The 20,833-nt window shown below is 34.0% G+C and overlaps 4 protein-coding genes across 5 annotated transcripts; 1 reads left to right on the top strand and 3 right to left on the bottom strand.

Moving 5' to 3' along the window:
• Window positions 1-277: 277 nt before the first annotated feature.
• Window positions 278-6,759, bottom strand: Bm7523 (Uncharacterized protein; the record flags this gene model as incomplete). Its single annotated transcript, XM_001899261.2, has 15 exons — window positions 278-527; window positions 666-770; window positions 849-1,014; window positions 1,285-1,423; window positions 1,625-1,702; window positions 1,831-2,043; window positions 2,888-3,058; window positions 3,267-4,030; window positions 4,121-4,310; window positions 4,403-4,593; window positions 4,965-5,197; window positions 5,327-5,463; window positions 5,640-5,806; window positions 6,056-6,262; window positions 6,612-6,759. The coding sequence occupies 15 exons, from the start codon at window positions 6,757-6,759 to the stop codon at window positions 278-280; spliced, it is 3,159 nt and encodes a 1,052-aa protein (XP_001899296.2).
• Window positions 6,760-10,374: 3,615 nt separating this feature from the next.
• Window positions 10,375-12,032, top strand: Bm11001 (Uncharacterized protein; the record flags this gene model as incomplete). Its single annotated transcript, XM_001899262.2, has 6 exons — window positions 10,375-10,459; window positions 10,649-10,821; window positions 11,193-11,334; window positions 11,435-11,569; window positions 11,695-11,768; window positions 11,868-12,032. The coding sequence occupies 6 exons, from the start codon at window positions 10,375-10,377 to the stop codon at window positions 12,030-12,032; spliced, it is 774 nt and encodes a 257-aa protein (XP_001899297.1).
• A 1,841-nt stretch (window positions 12,033-13,873) lies between these two features.
• On the bottom strand, window positions 13,874-17,025 carry Bma-gly-20 (Uncharacterized protein; the record flags this gene model as incomplete). Of its 2 annotated transcripts, XM_001899263.2 has the most annotated exons (10): window positions 13,874-14,119; window positions 14,203-14,373; window positions 14,444-14,612; window positions 14,840-14,973; window positions 15,115-15,214; window positions 15,300-15,397; window positions 15,584-15,727; window positions 15,913-16,071; window positions 16,335-16,445; window positions 16,975-17,025. In XM_001899263.2, 10 exons carry the CDS (start codon window positions 17,023-17,025, stop codon window positions 13,874-13,876), a joined length of 1,383 nt encoding a protein of 460 aa, XP_001899298.2. The 2 variants fall into 2 exon arrangements, with proteins under 2 accessions (XP_001899298.2, XP_042929638.1); XM_043073704.1 differs by lacking the exon at window positions 16,335-16,445.
• A 1,060-nt stretch (window positions 17,026-18,085) lies between these two features.
• On the bottom strand, window positions 18,086-20,556 carry Bm11000 (Uncharacterized protein; the record flags this gene model as incomplete). The annotated part of the gene is made up of 9 exons (XM_001899264.2): window positions 18,086-18,223; window positions 18,283-18,365; window positions 18,566-18,637; window positions 18,947-19,008; window positions 19,226-19,359; window positions 19,651-19,778; window positions 19,978-20,101; window positions 20,191-20,265; window positions 20,425-20,556. The coding sequence occupies 9 exons, from the start codon at window positions 20,554-20,556 to the stop codon at window positions 18,086-18,088; spliced, it is 948 nt and encodes a 315-aa protein (XP_001899299.1).
• Between the last annotated feature and the right edge of the window lie 277 nt (window positions 20,557-20,833).

The following is a 20,833-nucleotide window of genomic DNA, read 5'->3' as shown; positions in this document are numbered from 1 at the left end:
TTATGGATCAAAAAAGCTAGCTAGATCAAGGAAATACCATAGTTCAGGAGGAATTTCAAGTGGTGTGTTCATGTCATCGCATTCATCTTTAACGATCCATGTATCGTACTGCACATTTACCTCATTCTCCGATGCTGGTACAACCTCTTCCTGAAAATTTAAATGTTAGTCCCATTACAGATAAAAATCACTCGTTTTACTAATGATATAACTTTAAAGAAAAAAGTCTATACTGCTTTTCTAAAAAGGATGTCCTGCATTCTGATCGGAATTTGAATTAAATATCGTTTTCCTTTCTATTTGTAAACAGAAATTTCCTTCCCATATTTTCTTCCAGAAATTCTTCTCTTTCCCGTGACAAATAAAGGATGCGAAGATTGGTACGCATAATACGCATGAAAATTTCAGGAAGATAATGTGCCCTGTTAAAAACTGATATTGGAATATCCAGCCTCCCGAATATCAACTGCTTTATCAAACGGTGATCCATGGGTGCAAGCGTACACTCCGGTAATATATCAATAGTCCTATAACTGAAAGTGAATTAAATTTCCTAGATATAACATAAAAAAAAAATCACAACCACGTCGATTACCAAAATTTTTACTTAATTTCTATGAATACCTTACAGTGGAAAAACTTCATAGTAAAGAAAAAAGGCATACTTTTTTAAAACAAAAACACTCCTACGATTGCGAAGAAATCGATAATCTTTCCAGTAATCCGTTTCAAATTCGTTCCGCTCATTTGAACTGGCACCAAACATACCTCTTAAAATATTTTTTTCCTGACAATCACTACATATATTGATAAATTGATTCTCAACATAGAATATGAAGGATACTTACGTAACAGTGAACACTCCTTGCGGACGCTTCAGATCAGCGCTTTCACATTTCTTAATTAGCAGTTCTTCATCAGATCCTTTTTCCGAATCAAACATTGTCGCTTCGCTGTTTGATCCAACTTCAGAATAGCATTCATCTTTTATAAGTTTCCCACCAAGAGTCAATTCTACAATGAAATTAAATTTTTTTTGCAAATGATTTACTAAATTGGTCAAAAGACAAATAAGGACTCGAAATAGATTAGCCTACTTTAATCACAAAATCACTATTCAGTATTATCGCATTACTGATAAATCAATAGAACAATATTATTCAAACTTCGAAAGATCTACATAAGCCACTGCATTCTCTTTTATCTCTAAAGCAGTTAAAGCAACACTGTTAACTGTATATTTAGAATTTTAAAAAAATATTAAAAACTTGGGAATAAACAAACCATCATCTGCAAACTCCGGGATTTGTCTAAGAAGGTCAATTATTTCGTCATCAAGTTCTGCATCAGACATATCTACTGAAAGGTCCAACGCATCTTGTTCTTCTAACCATGGAATCATTACCGCTTCCTTTTGCTCATCCTACAAATGCGATAACTATATGTAAACAACACAACAGGGTCGCCATTCATAAGAATGAACATGTGATTGATGGAAGGAACATCGGAAACTCTTCATGTAACTTTTCTGTAAATTGCTTGATTCCCCTAATGTCAGTCAACATAAGGAGCTTCTAAAAAAAACTCGTCAAATAATAAACTATCAGACTTATTAAAAAGTTACCGTTTTCAGATCATATGGTTTGTAATAGCGCTTTTTTACGACATATTTGACATCCAACAATGCATCAATTTCTGGAGCCTCAAACAAGAAGCCACATTACTATTCATTTAAAATTTGACTAATCTCGCAGAAAAAAAAAATCAAAGTGGAAACATGATTTCCAAGCAGTAGCCAGAAAAATTAAAAAACTAATAGCATGTAAATACTTTGAAAACTTCGTTGATGAAATCACTGCAATCACCATCATGTTGTCCATTTCCTTTTACTTGCACTTTCACAGATTTCCGTGCTCTCATCTCGCTCAGTATATTAGGTGTAGGAATACTGCTCAAACGTCCACCTGATGAAAGACTGTTAAAATGCGAATTGGAAGACAAGTGAGAATTTGGAGTCATGTGTTCCTCTCGGCGAATCAAACCCTAAAACAACGTTTTTTTCATGACAAGTCAGCATCAATCAATTTTCCATTTAAGAATAATGCATTTACACATTTTCACGAATCGAGTAACATCTTTAATTGCTTAATATTCAAACTAGACGCTTCAATGAAAACAGCAACTTCCTGTGCAATCACATCCGCCCAGAATCAGAGGACGAAAAAAAGGTACTGCTTAGTGAACTAAGAATCTGCATGAGGACACCCGTATATAAGCCAAACAAACTGAACCACAATATGTGATGAATAATTTCCGAATCCTCTAAATATCTAACCTATTATGAACGCAAGAACGATATCTTCACTCTAAAAATGTTATAAATTACAATGACTAGAACTAAACAAAGATGGAAGATCAAAATGTTTTTGTATATGCAGCACGGTCGTGCCACTCAGTAATGCATCTTTACATCCGAGAAACCGAGGAAATCGTCTCTTATAAACATATGCCAATTTGTTAAATTGTTCTTTTCAATTGACTTCAGTAATTCTTACCATTGAAGTATTGCCCATGCCTGTCAACATGCGCTAGCATTTTTTTGGCTTACTTCAATCTTCTAAGATACGCTTCATGCTTCCATAATGCCTAATTTTTCCCATTTCCCACTTTCAAAGTAAATACTGGAAAAGTTCTCTGGCGGAAAAGGCCAAAATCTGCTGGACATGAGTAAAAAGAAATTGTTGAAACTGAGTTCTAACGATTACGCGGACATCCGACAGCGTGGCATCAAAGAAAATGAGTGCCGATTTTTCTGTCAAAAGTTCTAGTTTGAAGTTAATGTGAAACTAACTACTAAGGGCTTTAGAAAAGAAACACAAAAATGAACCATATAAACAGGACTGTTGGTTTGTGTGATGACATCATGCGCTACAGGAAGTCGGCTACTGTGAGTATGACGTGAATCCAATCTTCGTAACGCTTCTATTGCACGATTTAAAGCAACTTCACCACGTGAAACTATCGATCGGTCGGATGTTACGAGCGATGTATCCAGTATCTCAAGAAATACTGGGCTTATGATTATGCATTTATTTAGTTTCAAAATTATAGATTTAGTTGCAACGATATTTAAAAAAAAAAAAAAAAAAGAAAATGAAGTACTAAATATAAAAAAATACATTCGTATGCCAAAAGTTCTCGTATTTATTTTGTATGAAATATAGATATTTAGGGAAAAACCAGATAAAGCAATAAAAATTAAATACCTCATGTGTAACGTCAATATTTGCTCGATTCGCACGTGTTGCTGATTCTGCAAGTAAATGTTCACTAAATCGTGACGACCACCAATCATTGAAGTCATCTGCCACCTGATAAGATTGCTGTTGTACGATGTTTTGGTTACGCTGCTTGTACGTGCATCGTAAAGACCGACCGATCCTCATAATTAAACGAAGCGGTGGAATTTCATCACTGGTTCTGTAATCATCATCATCATCAGAAGTCAGTGCATATGACTGCTTCGTTTCACCGTCGTTTGTCGACCTAACCCTTTCGATTTTCAACACTGGCAAACATGATGGTTTAGCCAGAGCTGTAAACAAAGTGCAGTATTTCAGCGATTTTTTGGCTTCATTGTTACCACTTCGTTCCATTTGTCTTTCTAGTTCCTCAATACTTTCGACTAAAGCTTCCTGCGAACTACTCTGCGTAGTGTATGCACCACCGCTTATATCTAGAACAGGATGCACATCAGTACTCGAAGCTGTTGCATCTGCTGTATCGGAATTTGAAAAATTTGCTGCATTAGCATTATAGTTGCTAGCAGAACATGCGGCAACTCCGGCAACAGGGAGTTCAATTACATTTGAAGCTTCGACATTTTCCAGCCTTCTGAAACCGGGAGGGGCACCAAATAATGCTTCATTTCTCGACTGGTCTCGTTCACGCACCACGAAACGTCTAGCATAACCCATTGTTCGACTGCTACTTTCAGCAGAGATTCTTTGATTTCGCTGCACACCATGATCTAGAAAAAATGTGCATAAGCTCGAAAAAATTATAGTAATAGCTGTAACAGATACCACTCTTAAATGATGATTCAAACATATATATTCACTTGGAACAGTTGGACGAGAATACGCAGTAATAGGGTACTGAAAGGTTCGAATTGTCGCACCACTATCACTAAGGAATTCTGAGTGAGGTTCATACGGTGATAGTGGAGCTTCTAGAGCAGAATTAGCAGATAAAGAGTTGTTTCCAGCATGTCCTATACCGGTAGAATCTCTCGTTGATCGAATAGGTTGCTAAAACAATTTGTTTCATAAATTTTAGAGTTTAAAGAACAGATAAAGCATACAAAATCTTAGGAATAGAAAAAATGCACGGGAAAATTTACCAAAACTCTTGAAGCAGATAAACGAGCAGAAGAAAAGCCACCAGATTGTATACTTGGACGATTGGAGAAGCCCGATGATAAAGCAGCAGGCTGCATAGCCGAACTGGGTGAAAGTCCGGTAGGTATTTGGCCACCCATGCGTATCGGTGAAAAACCTGCTGGCTGTATCAGAGAATCACCAGTTTCTCGGGCTGAAAGAGATTAGTCAACAAACTCAGAACGAATCAAATGTAATGGGTCAAACTAAATTTGTCACATACTAAGAAAAGATATGAGCATAATAAGCGAACATGAACTGCAATCTAAAAATTTAGATATATTAATATGAATAAATGTATCTAAATTAGGATAGTATCCGAATTTCATATCACTTTTCGTTATAAAAGATATTACTACAATAGCGATAAAACATTCATTTTTTCCTAAATTATTCTGATTTTTTTTTCTAAATATTTCTAATTCTAAATTCTTTCTAAATTATTTTGTCCTTCCTTTTACATAATGTACCAAATGTACCATTCTTTGTTTTATGAACTATTATTTAGAATGAACATGCACTGACTTAGCTCAGCTGCACTACTATCAAGAGGCCTACGACGAATGCGTGAAACTGTATCAATTCTTAGTGGTCCATCTCGTTGGTTGGTGGTATTACGACGAATTCCACCTGTGGCTGAATCTTCGACATCAGAATCATTGTTGACCAAAGGCACGTTATGTACAACTACACGCCGCAGATCGCGGTCGCGTAGAAATTCGGACAACACGTTAGCAGTGTCTGATACTCCACTGTTGCTATAAAAGACAAGACTTGGAGAGAAACACATATTAGCAGGGAAATGAACATGAGTGTCCTCTGCTACATGAATGGATATAATTTGCGAAACTGAGATTTGAAAGATTAAAAAAGAACCTAATCACTACCTATTATTAGAGACATTCACATATTGTGTCTGCATGTGGTGTTCCTGCATGTGTAATACTATATCAGAAAGATGATTAGGCATATAATCACCAAAACCAATACGATAAAAATCGGTGGAAATACAAATTGGACAAGCCTGAAAAATGCATGTTCAAACTTAAGAATAAAAAAAATGTGTTACATCTGAATAATCAAGAGTAAATTAAACACACATAGTTAGAAAGATGTCAACAAAAGTTAAAGCAACCTTCATCCAAAACTCTTAAAAAATTTAAGGCATAGCACAGAATGTAAGAGAACAAAAAAAAAAACCATTTCAGTCCGCTGCGTTGGAGATCGTGGTGAAGTCGAATGTTCATCAACGACATGAGAAACCAAGCGTTCACGTGAAAAACCTTGAAGACCACAAACTGGACAAGTAAAAATTACAACTCGCAAACGGTCCCAGCTATGCATTTGGTCGCCGTGGTATGCCAATTCTTAAAATATCACTTAAAGCACGCTGCAACGAAATGACACATTTTAAAGTTGGCTCAAAAAGTAGTATGCACTCTAGAACAATGCACGAAAAATTCTTTTCCACATCCGAAACAGTGGGTTGAATAATCAGTAGAAGCGTTATATAGGCACTGTACAGCAAAAGCTCATTACTGTAGAAACTCAATTATACCGCTCTCTTAGTACTTTCACCTTTATGCATATGACCATAAAGCAATATACATAAATACCAAAGTCTTGTTGTGTCATAATACACTGCATTGGATGAGAAGGAGAATGCTCTTCATTGGTTTCACGAAAAGAACGATTTTCGGATGAGACTTCTGCTGTTCGCTCTTCCATATAGCATCGAGAACATAAATCGAAATCATAACATCGAAGACATTTGTAACGATCTCCTGCAAAATTTGGTGCCATACAACCATCACAGGAGACACCTGAAACAAATGTTAACAATTGCAATGGTTACTTTAAAAAAGAAACACTGATACATTCAAAACAGCTTTTCTGCAGATGCTGTCTTCAATCAGTTGTTAATTTATCTTTCAAACAAAATAGCATTAAGAGCTAAAAGTTCTTCTTATGTGCAAGCAATATGTGCATTCACTTTGCACTTCATTCGCTTTTAGTCTGAGAAAATGTCAATTTTGCTGATTTGACACCTAGAAAAACTTGGCTTAGCGGTATAAAATTGATCATATAAAATTGCCACATACTGCATGTTGGCGGAACATTTGAAAATCAGAAGATTTTTAAAATGAAGTGAAGCAAAAGGGAATTACAAACCTTCATGTACGGAACTCATACGGTTACACGGACGCCTCAAACTGCTACTAGCAGCAGACGCATGTGAAGGATGACATAACGAGAATCGAGTCTCCACCCCTCGACGTCTGAATCGTTTAAGAGAGCGCGGATTTCGTGTGGAAGACATTAATGTTGAATCGGAATAAGAATCTCTCTGAATACGGAAAGAAATGTTTGGAATTAAAACACAATGAATATCGCCACCTAAATCAATCATAACGTCCAATTCTGGAAATGACGAGCTGCAATAGTTCACACAAACAAAATTAGTTTCAAAATGTCTTCGACTCTCAATCAGAGATTATGCAAGTCAAGGAACGTCGGTCGGATGACGTATAAGAAAACTTGTGACACCAAGTCGATATGTCATTAAGTTAGTAAACTTTCCCAAGAGGTGTTGGCCGGGACCATGCAATCAACATACGTACTCAGTTTGCCTCTTGCGACGAATATGAACTGATGAAACAAGTTATCAGTCCCATTTCTTTAATTCCCAAGTTTTTAGTGGTAATACGCATTGAAATTTCTAATAGAGCAGTGTCCGTTATCTAATGATGCATTCTCTTCACAATCTATTATCGCTACTTTTTCTTCCAGGCTCAGTCGCCCCAGCTTCTTCAGAAGAACTCATTCTATTCAGACATCAAGCGTCATGTCTGAAGCTAAAAGAGCAAGTTGAGACGTAAAGAAAATTGTCATCTCTTTATGCATCATACACAGCAAAATTTGTTACGAACAGCGCAACAATACAACAAAAACTAATTCCGATGAATTAAAATCCAAATAGCTTGATTTCAACAAATGACAAATGAGTGCTTAGAATAATCCCTACTACACATCTGAAACATAGTGTATTTAAAATTATTTATGTTATAAACACTTCTTCAATAGCTCATTATTCACAGTAATGCATTAAGCAAACTTTAAACGTTAGCAACGAAAAAACTGGAGAATATTAAAAATATAAAAAATATAGCTTCCTGCTTCAAATGACCATTTTGCGACAGTGAACAACGATATCATGCTAAAAATTTCTTTTGCTTGCAGTAACTACGGAATACCATGGTATAAACTTGTTTTGTTCCCAACCAAAAACATTCTCAGTTACAGATTCTGTGTCACGTCCTATACACTATTTGTTGAAAGCTAAGACGCTTTATTTTGGTTTTTGAATTATATGAACGTATATTGCTAATTCATTCATATCAACCATTCTCAACATTTAATTTTACTAGCAAATTTTTAACTTGGTTTGCTTTTCCATAAAAATTTTTCCAATATTTTTTTTTCTAACCAGAGAAATTTTATCTGAACCTTATTTCAACCATTTCATAACGCGTTTCTAGATTTATTGCCAGAAACGGATTATTCAATTATTACCAAATTATAAACTGCTAGTCTATGCAATTTTCCAGCCGAAGTGTAATTTATTAGTGCAGCTCTCGTTTCAGTTTTCTGATCATCTCATTACCAAAAAAGTTTCAAAAATAACGCATCTATTGCTGCATCAATTCAACATTGATGTCAATCATTGTTGTTGGAATTAGGAACATTAATAAAATATTTTATGGTGTAGGCGACTGGGTAATAAAACAAATTCCTTTAAGGTTTTTGAGGAAATTCATTACTGGATTGAAATTTCAATTAAAAAATCTTTTCTCTCCAAAAATTGCAGAAGTTGAAAATTATGCCATAATGTTTATTTAATACATATAATAGCGACATCTTACACCATTATTTTTGTGCATAATATTACGATAAATTAAAATTCAAGTATTAAAAACAGCAATCAAATTTGATAACCTAAACTTTGTGCAAACATTTGAATGCAGTAGGCCAGATAGTTCATTGTTCAAGCCTTAGTTTCATTTCAATATAAAATTTGTTTTGGGAAAACAGTAAAAAGGAAATTCCAAATCCAAATACTAGAAGGAATGCATGCTGAAGGCAATGAATTAGGGTAAACAGCATAAATAAAAAACAAAATTAATTAGTTTCACAACCATTTAATGTTTAACCTCTCACCACATAATTACCACAAAAGTTATACAATTAAAAGATTACACGAAAGCAATTTATAAACTTTACCATTTAAAAAATTGAAAGAATTTCAATTCAACCTGAAATTTGTCGACTTTCTTTCCGATTAAGAACTTTCCTTCAACTCTAAGTTGCATGAAATGAACAAGAAACCAAGTTACCAATTAAGAAAGAAATCAAACCATTTACATTGAAGAAAATGACGAAACTCCAACAGCAATGTCAGAAAAAGCTTGAACTGCTATCAACTTTCAGAAATATCTGAAAAATCGCAGGAGAACTTTGTAAACGATGATATAAAATGAACTTCCAAAAGAATATTTTTATTCTTAGGAAATCGCCTGAAGTAAAGTACTTTGCCTCTTAAAGTGTTGCGATTGCATTGCAGTCCCTGAGAAAATGATTTAAATTGTTCTAGAAATTCAACAAAAAAATCATTAGTAATGTTTTGCTCAAAATTAGTCGCCAAAAAAAAGTTAATAGAATAAAACTATTTCAAATACATCTTTTAGGAAATATCAAAGCGATTACAACTTAAATCTGACAGAGTAGGCAACAGTTATTGAAAACAGCGTCTCATGGAAATCACTCAATTTCCAAAAAAATCTTAACACTCTTATATTTATACAGGCAGCTTATAAAGCGTAAAGTGCGAATTAACAAGAACTATCGATACAACTCCGAACGCTTCACAACCTCCTTTGAAACCATAAACTGAATCCAAGGAATACCTGAATTTCGGCCAAATTTTGGCGTTCAGCATGATGATATACCTACGTCTCATAACATTATGACTGATGAAACTTGCATTCCCAGCAACCTAACTCAATAACTGAGACAACTGACCAAACGGAGAAAAGCGGAAGTTAACCTGAAACTGATAGTATAACATTGTTTAGCATACTTTCTATCCTCTTCTATTCCTCATTTTACCAAACAAATCCAAACGCTTCCGGATACATCTTCTGGACCAAGGATGGGAATGTACTGTAGCCGGTTTACCAAAGAAATCAAGCGATATGACACGAAATGGAAATTTGAAACATCCTTTGTGACTGACTGATCGTTCTGTTCCAGCATAAATTCATAGTACCAATTATTTATGGACGACACTCAAAATTTTTAGAAACATGATATAGCTGGGCCGTTGCCATGATCTGACTTTTAATACCTTTATCCCTATTCCGGTATTTATAATTTGAAATATTTATTCCTTACATCTTAAAGAATTATTAACAACCCCTTTTCGGTTCAAGCAATGTCCCACACCCCTCAGAGATAACAACTGCCGCAGTGATCTCATGTGCAGTATTCCGTTATCATTTTACCGCGACTAGTTCTTTTGTGCCTATCCATCTGAAGTGGTGGTGTCAGTTTATTTTGCGCTAGGTATTTTAGCTCTTGATGGATTATATAGAACTATTCCACCAGTATTAAGTGAACCCCCACTTACAAATGTTTCGTCTAGCTGTCATAAACTGCGTTGACAAGAATTATTAATGCCTCGTTGTAGATGCCTGCTTTCTTATGACTTACCGTCTTTCAACAACGCTGTTGTGCTCTAAACCATGTAGATACTAATCAACAATGAATTCAGACCTATTTTCTTATTGTACAAAAGTTAATGCGTGTCTGACGTTGACAGAGCATAATATGCTCTCTTAAATTGAAATATTCATTTCAGACTTTAGATTGGGGTTGAATGGAAATTGTTGCGTTGTTTGATCTGCTCTGTTATGTACAGCTCACACATTCAGAGAAGCACCGTGGTACTAACAGAGGAAATGGTATTGCCTTTTGCTGTTTGCCATTTTATTCATAACTGCGGCATATCGTCTTTGATCTGTGCCTGTTAACTGGTACTCATTTTTTTACCTTCATTATATGACAGTAATACATTTTCTTCAAAACCGCTTGGAAATAGAGAAAAAAAGAATTTCTTTGTCATAGTCTTCAAGAGATGGAAATTATTTCAGGAAGCTTTGGATCAACAAAAATTGCTATGGCAAGACCTGCCATTCGCCATAACCGTTTCTTTTGGGAGTTGATTGTTGCTTTTATGTTCGTTGTCTCTGCCGCTGTTTTCCAAACATTCCATTTTTTCAACAATGCATGGTTGGTGCACACCAATGGTTCATATATTTATCAGGTTTTTACAGTTTTTGTCGCTTCTTGTATTATATTGGTCCATTTGAAATGTATGAATTCCACTGTCGGTCCTAATAGCAGTTTAATGATTTAATGAACCACTGTAGCTCAAATCTAGACTTTTATCGACAGCCTCCAATATGTGAAGGATATTGTAATTTATGACATTCATTTTATATTGTAGCACATCGTGTGAAGTGTGAAATAAGTACCTTTCCATTTCAAAAGCTCAATGCACTGCGAAATCGCAGAAATGAAAGGGAACATGCAGTACAGGTTATATAAAAACTGGACCAGTAAATATAGATAAATTTTTTATTTGTCCAGTTTCCTTTTAACACAAAGAAATTTTATAACTTCTTTTGTTTTCAGCGTGGTTTAGGAGATGACTGTGTAAAAAGTGGGGAATTTTGGGATGGAATTAGATGCACAAGTTGGTTGGATGGTGAACATAGTACTTTCGTTATCAATGGCCAGGATATTACCGCTTCTGATGTTGTTCCACCTTCCACAGGTGATTCAATATATGTTTTAAAACTGACCAATTTCTAATTAAATTTATTTACTGTATCCAAGCATTTTCTTGGCTCAGTGTCATCTTTACTCACTTTCAGGTCTGAGATTGGCACGCGTCCTCATGATTTTCGGCGTTTTATTATATTTATTCGTTATTTTCTCTTTATTTTTCATTTGTGTGAAACGCAATCTGAAAGTACAGAAGCTCTTATGTGCTGTGACTGTATTGCTAGGTTAGCGGTTGTATTCTTGTTTCACTTCCTTTTTTTATGTGCTTTAAAAGTAACATCAGTAATATTATTTTTAAAAAATTTTAAAGACATTTTCGATGGTTTCTCCTAAGAGGTTTATCTTTCAGTTTTCATTAATGTATTCACTATATTCATCGTTATGGCAGATAGCTCAAAACCGTTTATTAAAACCATGAAATACGTAAGTTATTTTTTATGGACTTTGACTCTTGCTTTAAAAGTCACATCAGTAATATTGCTTCTGTCATGTTTTCATCATTGAGCTTTAAGGTTGTTTCAGTGTTCACTAGGCAGTGCATTTTACTACTTCCTGTTATCATGTTTGTTATTCTGGATTGGAAGCGCAGTACATTTTGATTCTTGGATCGATGTTTATCATAATATACATACGAACGATCTGCCAATGGGACTTTTAGGTCACATACGAAGAAACGTAACTTCGTAGAATGAAAGCTTTTATTATTGTATATGATCCACCGTATAAAAATCTTGTGAATAAAATTATTTAGTTTTTTCATAATCTGCATATAATTCGCTGTATAAAATATAAATGTATTTTATAATTAGGAATATTATGAAAGGCATTTGGAATTTCTAGATGTTCGGCAAAAAAATATGTAATGTGTCGTCCGGGAATCGTTATGTTGTTTAATTCCACAAGAAATCTTTAAATTTAGCAAGAAACATTTTCTGGGCAATCAGTCATTCAAGTGGGATCATAATAGTGAACTCAAACGAATCACACTAAAACCCTTTGCACATTTACGGATTTATGGTGGGTTCATTGGATGTGTTATTAATTCATTTGAACTTAGGAAACTGCTTCATCTCAATGTAATATTTGCTACAACGTATGCAGGTCTATCATTTACTATGTGAATGTACTGGACGTTTCTTGCGCTGTCAACTTCCAGTATTCATGTTAACATGAGAACGGTAGTCGGGTTACTTTAATTATACTTCACTCTTAATTCGCAGGCCGATATCGGTTTCTTGGAGATGCGCTCAAGAATACAATGAAGAGGGAAGCTAGCGGTTGAATTTCAGGTGCTTCAGTTTTGGAAACAATTGATAATCACTGCAATGGCGAAAATGTTATTGATTGTCTACATGAGGTGATGTGACCAAAAGGAATTTAGGACAATGCTATACAAAAAAAAAAAGACCGTATAACTTGTACTTGTCACAGAATTAACCATACAGTGTACAGATAACTAAGCTGAACTATGTCCAACACAAGAAGTTTTTAAATTAATAGGATATGCATCGTGCCAAATATATTATGAAATTGTTAAGTGTACTGAATTCTAAAGTGCTTCAGAACTGAAATGAAGTTATTTCACCAACATAACTGACAAGATTGTGCACCGATCTTCCTTATTCATGGTAACATTAAATATGCCTCCGCGCTATGTGCTGTAAATATACAAAACATAAGTCAGTACAGCTACTGCACTCTCCCACCACACCTCAAAAAAAAAAAAAATTTTTTTTTCCGAAGCAGTAGTGACAAACTGGGCCACCAAATTGTAATACATTTGAAAAATAAACATTGAAAATGAAAATGCTGTTTAATCATGCACTTCACGAAAGGTAAGTGATACACTGATACCGTCTTAATCGACAATTTCTCCAAAAAAGATAGCCCGACTTCAATTTTCCATAAAGGGCAGATTTAGAATGATATAACGAGTGACCACTTTCCTGATATTTCACAAGTATATTTCACAGCAGTCAAGAAAAAAGGGAATGAAAGACCATTTTTTGAAATTTTAGTCGACCATAAAATTCTTTGCAGAATTTGAAACAAGATACGACAATGTAACAAAAATGATACACACGCTCCGTATATGTTGTCTTCCTAGTTCATCCAATACAAAAAAAAAATATGTCACGCTAGCCAATATTGCAAAACATGTTCAAAAGTTTTGCACCTAAAAGATGTTCTTGTGTTGGAAATGTTTTCCACTGAATGCTTCTAAATAAACTTCGATAAAAGAACATGGAAGATGATGTTGGCTCAAGGGAGCTTATAAATAATGAAGACAATATACATTCATGTGCGACTCAAAATTAATATTAGATTTCAGAAATCCGAATAAAACGTTGTTTAAAACGAAATGAAGCGAAAAATTATGAACAATATTGGAAAACTGTATAAACATACTGACTTAACTTGTCTGAATATAAATTATTGAAATTAACACTTCGCAAAAAAAAGTACAAAGCAAGTTGATATAAAATATGAAGTGATACTTGTGCTCATACAAAATATTACCTTGAATCTTAGACAGGAAAAATGAGAGGATGGCTGATATACGTATAATTATTGTTGCCTGCCAGATTATTTAAATAAAAGTCGTAAGCAGAAAGATCAGGTACATGCGAATTATTGAGACATAATTCATGGTCTCGTATATCACCCCAACCACCGTTCTCCCTCGAAGGTTTTAATGTTCGCTTCAGATTCTCTGCCACTATCATTTTTTTCGGAAACAATGAGTCCGCCGAACTACTAAAAAGTTCCGCAGCCTAAAAATTTCATGGCATTTTTAGCTTTCCAAGCTCATCAATCTTGACATAAAATTTACTCTGTAATCAAAGGATCAACAAACCAATGCAGCAGCATTATGGACGGCGCAACGGTGAGTATGTATACCACAATCACCAATATGTATAACACGAGGAGATTTAACAGCAATAACTTTCAATCTTGCAGGCAAGCACTTCATGCTAACGCGCAATAGCGACCAATCCCAGTTGTAGTCATCGTATTTACAGAACAACTAAAAACATAACAAATCTTAAGCCAGAAGAAAAATTTCCACTTTATTAAAGAACAAAACAGAAACTTACTTCTGTGCAATTTTTGATAAGTTCCCATGTGTCTACATTGATAGCCATTCCCATATTATGTTTTGAACTAAACCACGGATGAATACCTAGCCGATTCAAATTGGTCTTAAAATTATTGTACTGCTTAAGATATAATCCAAGGCTTATCACTTGACATTCCGCGCAGAAACTAAAAAGCATTGTAGATAATGCTATTCTTAGTACAGCAAAAAAACAACAAAAAAAATTTCACTCAACAAAAAAAAAAAAAATTTCAAACAACAAAACAATAGCACGTAAAAGACTTTCTGTATATCAAGTTCGTAAGACTTGAAATCGTCACTCAGATGCCTTAAGACTTAGCTGGAAGTCACGAAATTTTGTAGCTAATTGCCAAGATTCCAAATTAAAAAACACCTCGATTTATTGTCCACAATCAGGCGCATAACATGTAAGAAATCTGGCGAAACATAATGGTCTTCCTCCAGTAATATTACCCATGCCTTTGTTAATGCATATTGCTTCAATATCCCATCGAATATGTAATTCATCTGTAATCGAAAATTTATTTTCAAAGAGAATTACGTAGATAACAAAGAAACAGTCCATATACCGCTTTGAAGTTTATTACAGTCGTTTTAGCACATGAATCCACAACAATAATTAGAAAAAAAATTCAGAATAAAACAAACCTTCCACCACCAATGATGTTTGATTTGTGTTAACCTCGCAACACGAAAATGTCCATATTTATCCGGATTTTTCCAATTATTACATTTCAGAAAAGCTGCTCTAAAGATACACGGAAAGTCATAAAATTTCTCAGAAAAATTTTAAATTAAAAAAATCATTCGATACAAAAGTAGATCAAATTTACTCTTGCTTATTTGCCTTTTCTGGACAATCCAAAGGATCCCGCCCAGGGAAAACATCTGGAAACAATTGAATACTGTATGGATAAAATATTTGCATAACCTGAAACAGAAAGTCATTGCAGATATCACGGACTTCTCGGTAATGAAGTTATTAGCTAATTTAAAACTTTTAATCATTTAAGAGTTCTAATTTCATAGACTCTAACAATTCCGAAGTTTGAATTATCTGACAAGAAAATATTTTTTCCTGAATTATTCCAGTTGCATTTTGCAGTAAATAACATACTAAACAGAAATCTATCCCTGTAATTAGTTTGTTTATAAGGGCAGACGAATAATCATGACTAAAAATTAGCAACGTAGTTTCAATATATCGGGCATCTTTGAGGGTAGCAATCAACTCTTTCAAATATTCGATACGATTATGGACCTGCAAAAGTTCCCCGTAGTATTTGTCACATAATTGCATTTGAAAAAGCATCTTCCAGGAAAAGATATGTAATCATAACAAAATTCCAGCAGTTTTTTAAAACTACATTTTACAGTAACAAAAAAAAAAAAAAAAACGCATCGTAAATCATATTTTAACATAAATGGAATTTTAAAGGAACTTACTTGAACAACCAGTACAATTTCTACACTCTGCAATTGAATATGCTTATCCGTATTCAGAATCTCATAGTTTGCGTTAAGAAACTCAATGGAACGGATAATTTCTTCCTTACTTAAAGGTAACGGTGTAGTTCGAAACGTCCATCCCAATTCAAATTTTTGCTGTAACAAGACAAAAGATCTAAAAGAAAGAATTGTATCGTAAATTTATGAATGTTAACAACGGAGTCCTGCATGTGAAATTAATTCCGGAGATAATCGGTACCATTCAGTTGCACCAGCTAATAAGTAGTTAAATTGGTAAAGAGAACGCAAAACGCAAGTGGTCCTTTCACTAACAAGAATCTGATGTTTCATCCAATTAAATTTTCTAATTTAATCTAAATATAGAACCAAATATATGACATGTTAGCAGAAAAACTTACATCATCTTGTTCAGAGACTGAATCTTTTTCTGGAGCATCGTATCGTGAACGTTCAAAGTTTTCACTAGCACTTAGATATGGAGTTTGTAAATAAATCATAAAAAACCCTACCTAGAAAAAGGTTTTCTATGTCAACTGTGCGTGGAAAAATGACACATTTAACCAAATGTACGAAAATACACCATATCAAGAACATCATGGTTACGTCACCTGTGGGTTTATAACAAAATTACTATTACAACTATATGGCAGTTAAAAAATTCAGTATATAACGAAAAATATATCTGTATGCTCACTATCACTGGTAGCTCACAGTCAACAAAAAACAAGAGAAAGGAAAGTAAATGGGAACTGTCAAAAAAAAGCTTCTTATTACTGCATTTAAATGCGTCTTGTGACACCCAAATTTTGGTCCCAGATTAATTTTCTCAATTGTTCTTTCCTAAATCTAGCTATTGTTACCATCATATGGTATTTTACCGCACGTAATATCTACCACAATAGAGCAGGGTTGTTAATTATTGCTGCGTATTATGTATTTATTATGGTTATTTGTGCTTATATTAATGATTCATTATTTTAGTGAAAAAATAAATAAATAAATCTACAATCTCAAAAGAAAAATGAGCATAAAACTTACAAATAAGATAACGATGATTGCATTTAAACAACGCAATCTGTGACGGATCATCTAAGAAAACATCGTGAAACCTAAAACACAGAAAACTCTGAATATTTATTACATTATTTAGCGGTTATCAAAATTTAGAACTCCAAATGAGAATCAGTTGCAACCAATAACTTATTACTTTACTTCTGTGAGTCTTTCATAAGATGACGAGTAAGGGAATCAAACAATTCACACAAAGATTTATAAATTACTAGATAGTCGACTTAAACTGCATTTCATCTCTAACTCATGTTAACTTAATAGATCTATAATTCATTAACAAAGTTCTGTAGGAGAACTTGTAGTATTTCAACATTTACGCTGTGAACACATTATTTTCACACAGCGAAAAAGAGCCGAAAAAATGCAAGCAGCATTTTCCCAGCCATGGTCTAAGCAAGCGATATTATTTAACGATCCCAATAAGTAAAAAATCACACTGACATGTATCTTTTAAAAGTACAATGCAGAAAATGAAAGAAACCTTCCTATTAAATGAAGTGGAAAGTCCAAAGATGAATATGAAAAATCTCCCGACAAATCTCGTTACCTGATTATCAACTATACTTAACGGCTTCGTTACCACTAAAACATTGATAACGCGATTCCCTACAGTCGATTAGATATTACGTTATCCAAGATCTCAGATCGCTCCAAATCTGATTCCAAGAAAACCCTGCGCCAGGATCCTGAATCTCCGCTTGCAAAAGAACCTAATAAACTCAAGAAATCAACTGCGAGTATCCGACAAAAATTTATTCTCATTTTACTAATGTCCATCTTTTATTTAAAATGGAAATAGCAAAGATAAATCTAGATAGCTTGGGTGTTATAGCCATCATTTAAAATTATCTACACAAGTAATTTAGTCGAATGGTTTATTATGCTATGCATATAATAAAAGTTGTATAAGCTATATAATACCTGCGACATCAATCTCACAAATTTAATTAGGTGACAAAATTGATTAAAAGAAATATAGCATCATAGGAGTAAAATAATACACTTTTAAAAAGCATCATGATATATATCTAAAATCCAGGCAAGTTATACTGATACAAATTCACCACAACAAATTTATTTATTTTATAGATTTAAATGGCATTTTCATCGCCTCAGAAACTTCAGCCGACAAATTCCTTTCAGCAATGCAAGCCACACCGGCTCTTTCATAAACGTTTTCAATACCAATGTCCGAAATATCCAGAGAAGGTGAGTCCTAAACAAACGTATTAAAAATTTTCAGTTCAGTAAAATTGAATTTTATAAGTAACATACAGGTTCCTGTTCCTTTAGATTTCTATAATCTTTCAGCATCCGTTTGACATCATCCATGTAAATTGGTTGATGCAGATCATAATCTGAAAGAAGGGATTTTAGGAACCAACCATTCCAAACATATGTTCAACATCTCCTTCAATGAAGTTTAAGTCAGTAGTAGAAACAGAACACAGAATAAACAAAGCATTTTCTAAATATTATGAAACATGAAATTAGTAATTACATTTTCACAAGAAAGTAAACTGAACCTGCACAAAACTTTCTAAATTATAAAATTTACCAACAAAATAAGGGGAAAAAAGAGTACTCTGCCCAGCACGAGCCATTGGAATTCTATTTAAATCACCGAATTCTGAAAGTGAAATAATATATAAACAAACCACATTAAGAAGATATTTAATTAAGTGTAGTACTTTCACGAATAAAGTATTTAAAAGTGTTCATTTGGTTCTAGTGAAACCAAATTTATACACTATTGACAGCTCGATCCCTCTTGAAAAAATTAGCATTCCGTAGTGCAATCCTATTTAAATCCACATTTTTTTTTTTTTTTTTTTGCTTCCACAATGTGCAGTGGAAAAGTCTTTGAATAAAAAATTAAAACAATATGTACAATTTCAGAAAACAACCGTAAAGTCAAAATATCTTGACGGAAGCCTACCTTCTTCATCCGAAGAAAAGCCTGCTTTTTCCCCAACTTCCTCTCTCACCCGGTCTAATATTCTGCAATTTTATGCAAAATAATCAGCAATGGACACAAATAATCATCGTGTAAATTTATATTATAAACAGAATTTTTGTTATTAAATAAAAACTGAACATCGCTCATCAGTACATGACTATCACAAACAGCTGGGTATGAATTATACATCAAATACTTAAACAAATATCAGTTGAAAAGTTTATACCACTTAAAAAATAAATTTATTTTGAAACTTACATTTTCAGCCGAGCTGCAGTACGCCATTTAATTCTTTTTGATATTTTCGATTTACGAAAACAACCAGGAGTAAGCACTCTCCTTGCTGTAGGTTCTTCAAACACACTTGAATTAGTATATTTAACGAATTCCCTCTAAAACTGTTGTATATACAGTGAAATGATATATAACGCATGCCAAAGTGGGTAAGTCAACAATTTTCTGAGGCAAAACATGACTAAATCTTGAAATTCAATACTACAGAACAAAACATATACAACGCAGAAAATAATTATGATTCCATAATTATGCATTTGAAATCGGCCAAATTAGTCTTAAGAAAAGGACATTTTCGTCTATACCAACCGTCACCTCTCAAATTCATCTTCTCATCGTAATCACATATCATATCGAATTTATCTTGAACTGCGTTTAAAAACACTTACATTTCTGGAAATGAGAAGTGATTTCAAAACAGTCATATAATAATGGCGTATGTAATGGTCGTACAAAACCCTGCGATTGTCACGTAGCTGCACTTGATCTGATGGTCTTTCTGGATTAAACCAACCACCTAAAAATATCCAGAAAGTTTCGCTTTATTGTAGAAACATAAAATTAAGATTTAATACATAGATTAATATCCATGTACAACCAACAACTTAAGTAGAGAATTGTTCTATCTAGCAAATTTAATCAAGGAAGACAAAGATGTATATCTTCAACCATGCTGTACAAATTATGTTTATTAAGAAATAACGAACTAAGCTTACATCGAATTTTTGAATGTAGTTTTCCCAACGGGTTTCCAAAATACAAATTCGGATCTGCTGTGAACACAATATCCAGAATTTGCTCTTCATCCTTACTTGATCCTTCATACTTGGGTAAGAAACGCTGAAATACTGTCTTCGAATTATTTCTAAATAATTAAATGCTGTGTAAGCATGCACTAGTAAGAACGATCGAGAGTTATGAATTACAACCTTTAAGTAATTTTGCGTGTCGGTACCGAGACTTCGAAATGCATGCTTAGTTACCACAGCCCTGAATACGGTTTCCTGAAAGAATATATTGAATGTTGATATAAAAAGCGTACTTTAAATCACGCCTAAATTAGAAATATAACACAATTAGAAATACTTTAAGTCATTTTGAGCAACCAGAACTTACTCGGTAGTTAATCTAGGTAGAGGCATGTGGATGAATGCATAACGAACCTGTTCTACAATGACGGTCGGTACTTGAACAATCTCACCGCCAAGACATAACCGCGAAAAGTGTAGGTGTGATGCACTTGCTCTATTCATTCCCGAACACGTCGGGTAATTGTTGGTCCCTGTCCTCAACATTCTATAATTACAGTGAAAACCTAGAACAACACAAGAACTGTATGCTTCCCCCTCTCTTTCGCGCACTGAGAAATTGACTACGTCTCGAGAAACAGAAGCCTCCCCACCCCATCTTTTCGTCCCACCTAATGATAATATTCAGCGGCTGGTTCATGATTGTTATAAACATTATGGGTGGTTTCTACCAAAACATTTGATTTGTACTTTACGATGACATCGTGTATTTCAGGCTTGTTGGATAACGAAGCTTTATTTTGGGACTAAATTGCAATAGGCA

Source organism: Brugia malayi (genome assembly GCF_000002995.4).
Source record: "Brugia malayi strain FR3 genome assembly, contig: Bm_v4_ChrX_scaffold_001, whole genome shotgun sequence".
NCBI classification, from domain to species: domain Eukaryota; kingdom Metazoa; phylum Nematoda; class Chromadorea; order Rhabditida; family Onchocercidae; genus Brugia; species Brugia malayi.
Note: the sequence above shows the minus strand (reverse complement) of the source record. Positions and strands in the feature narration are given on the sequence as shown.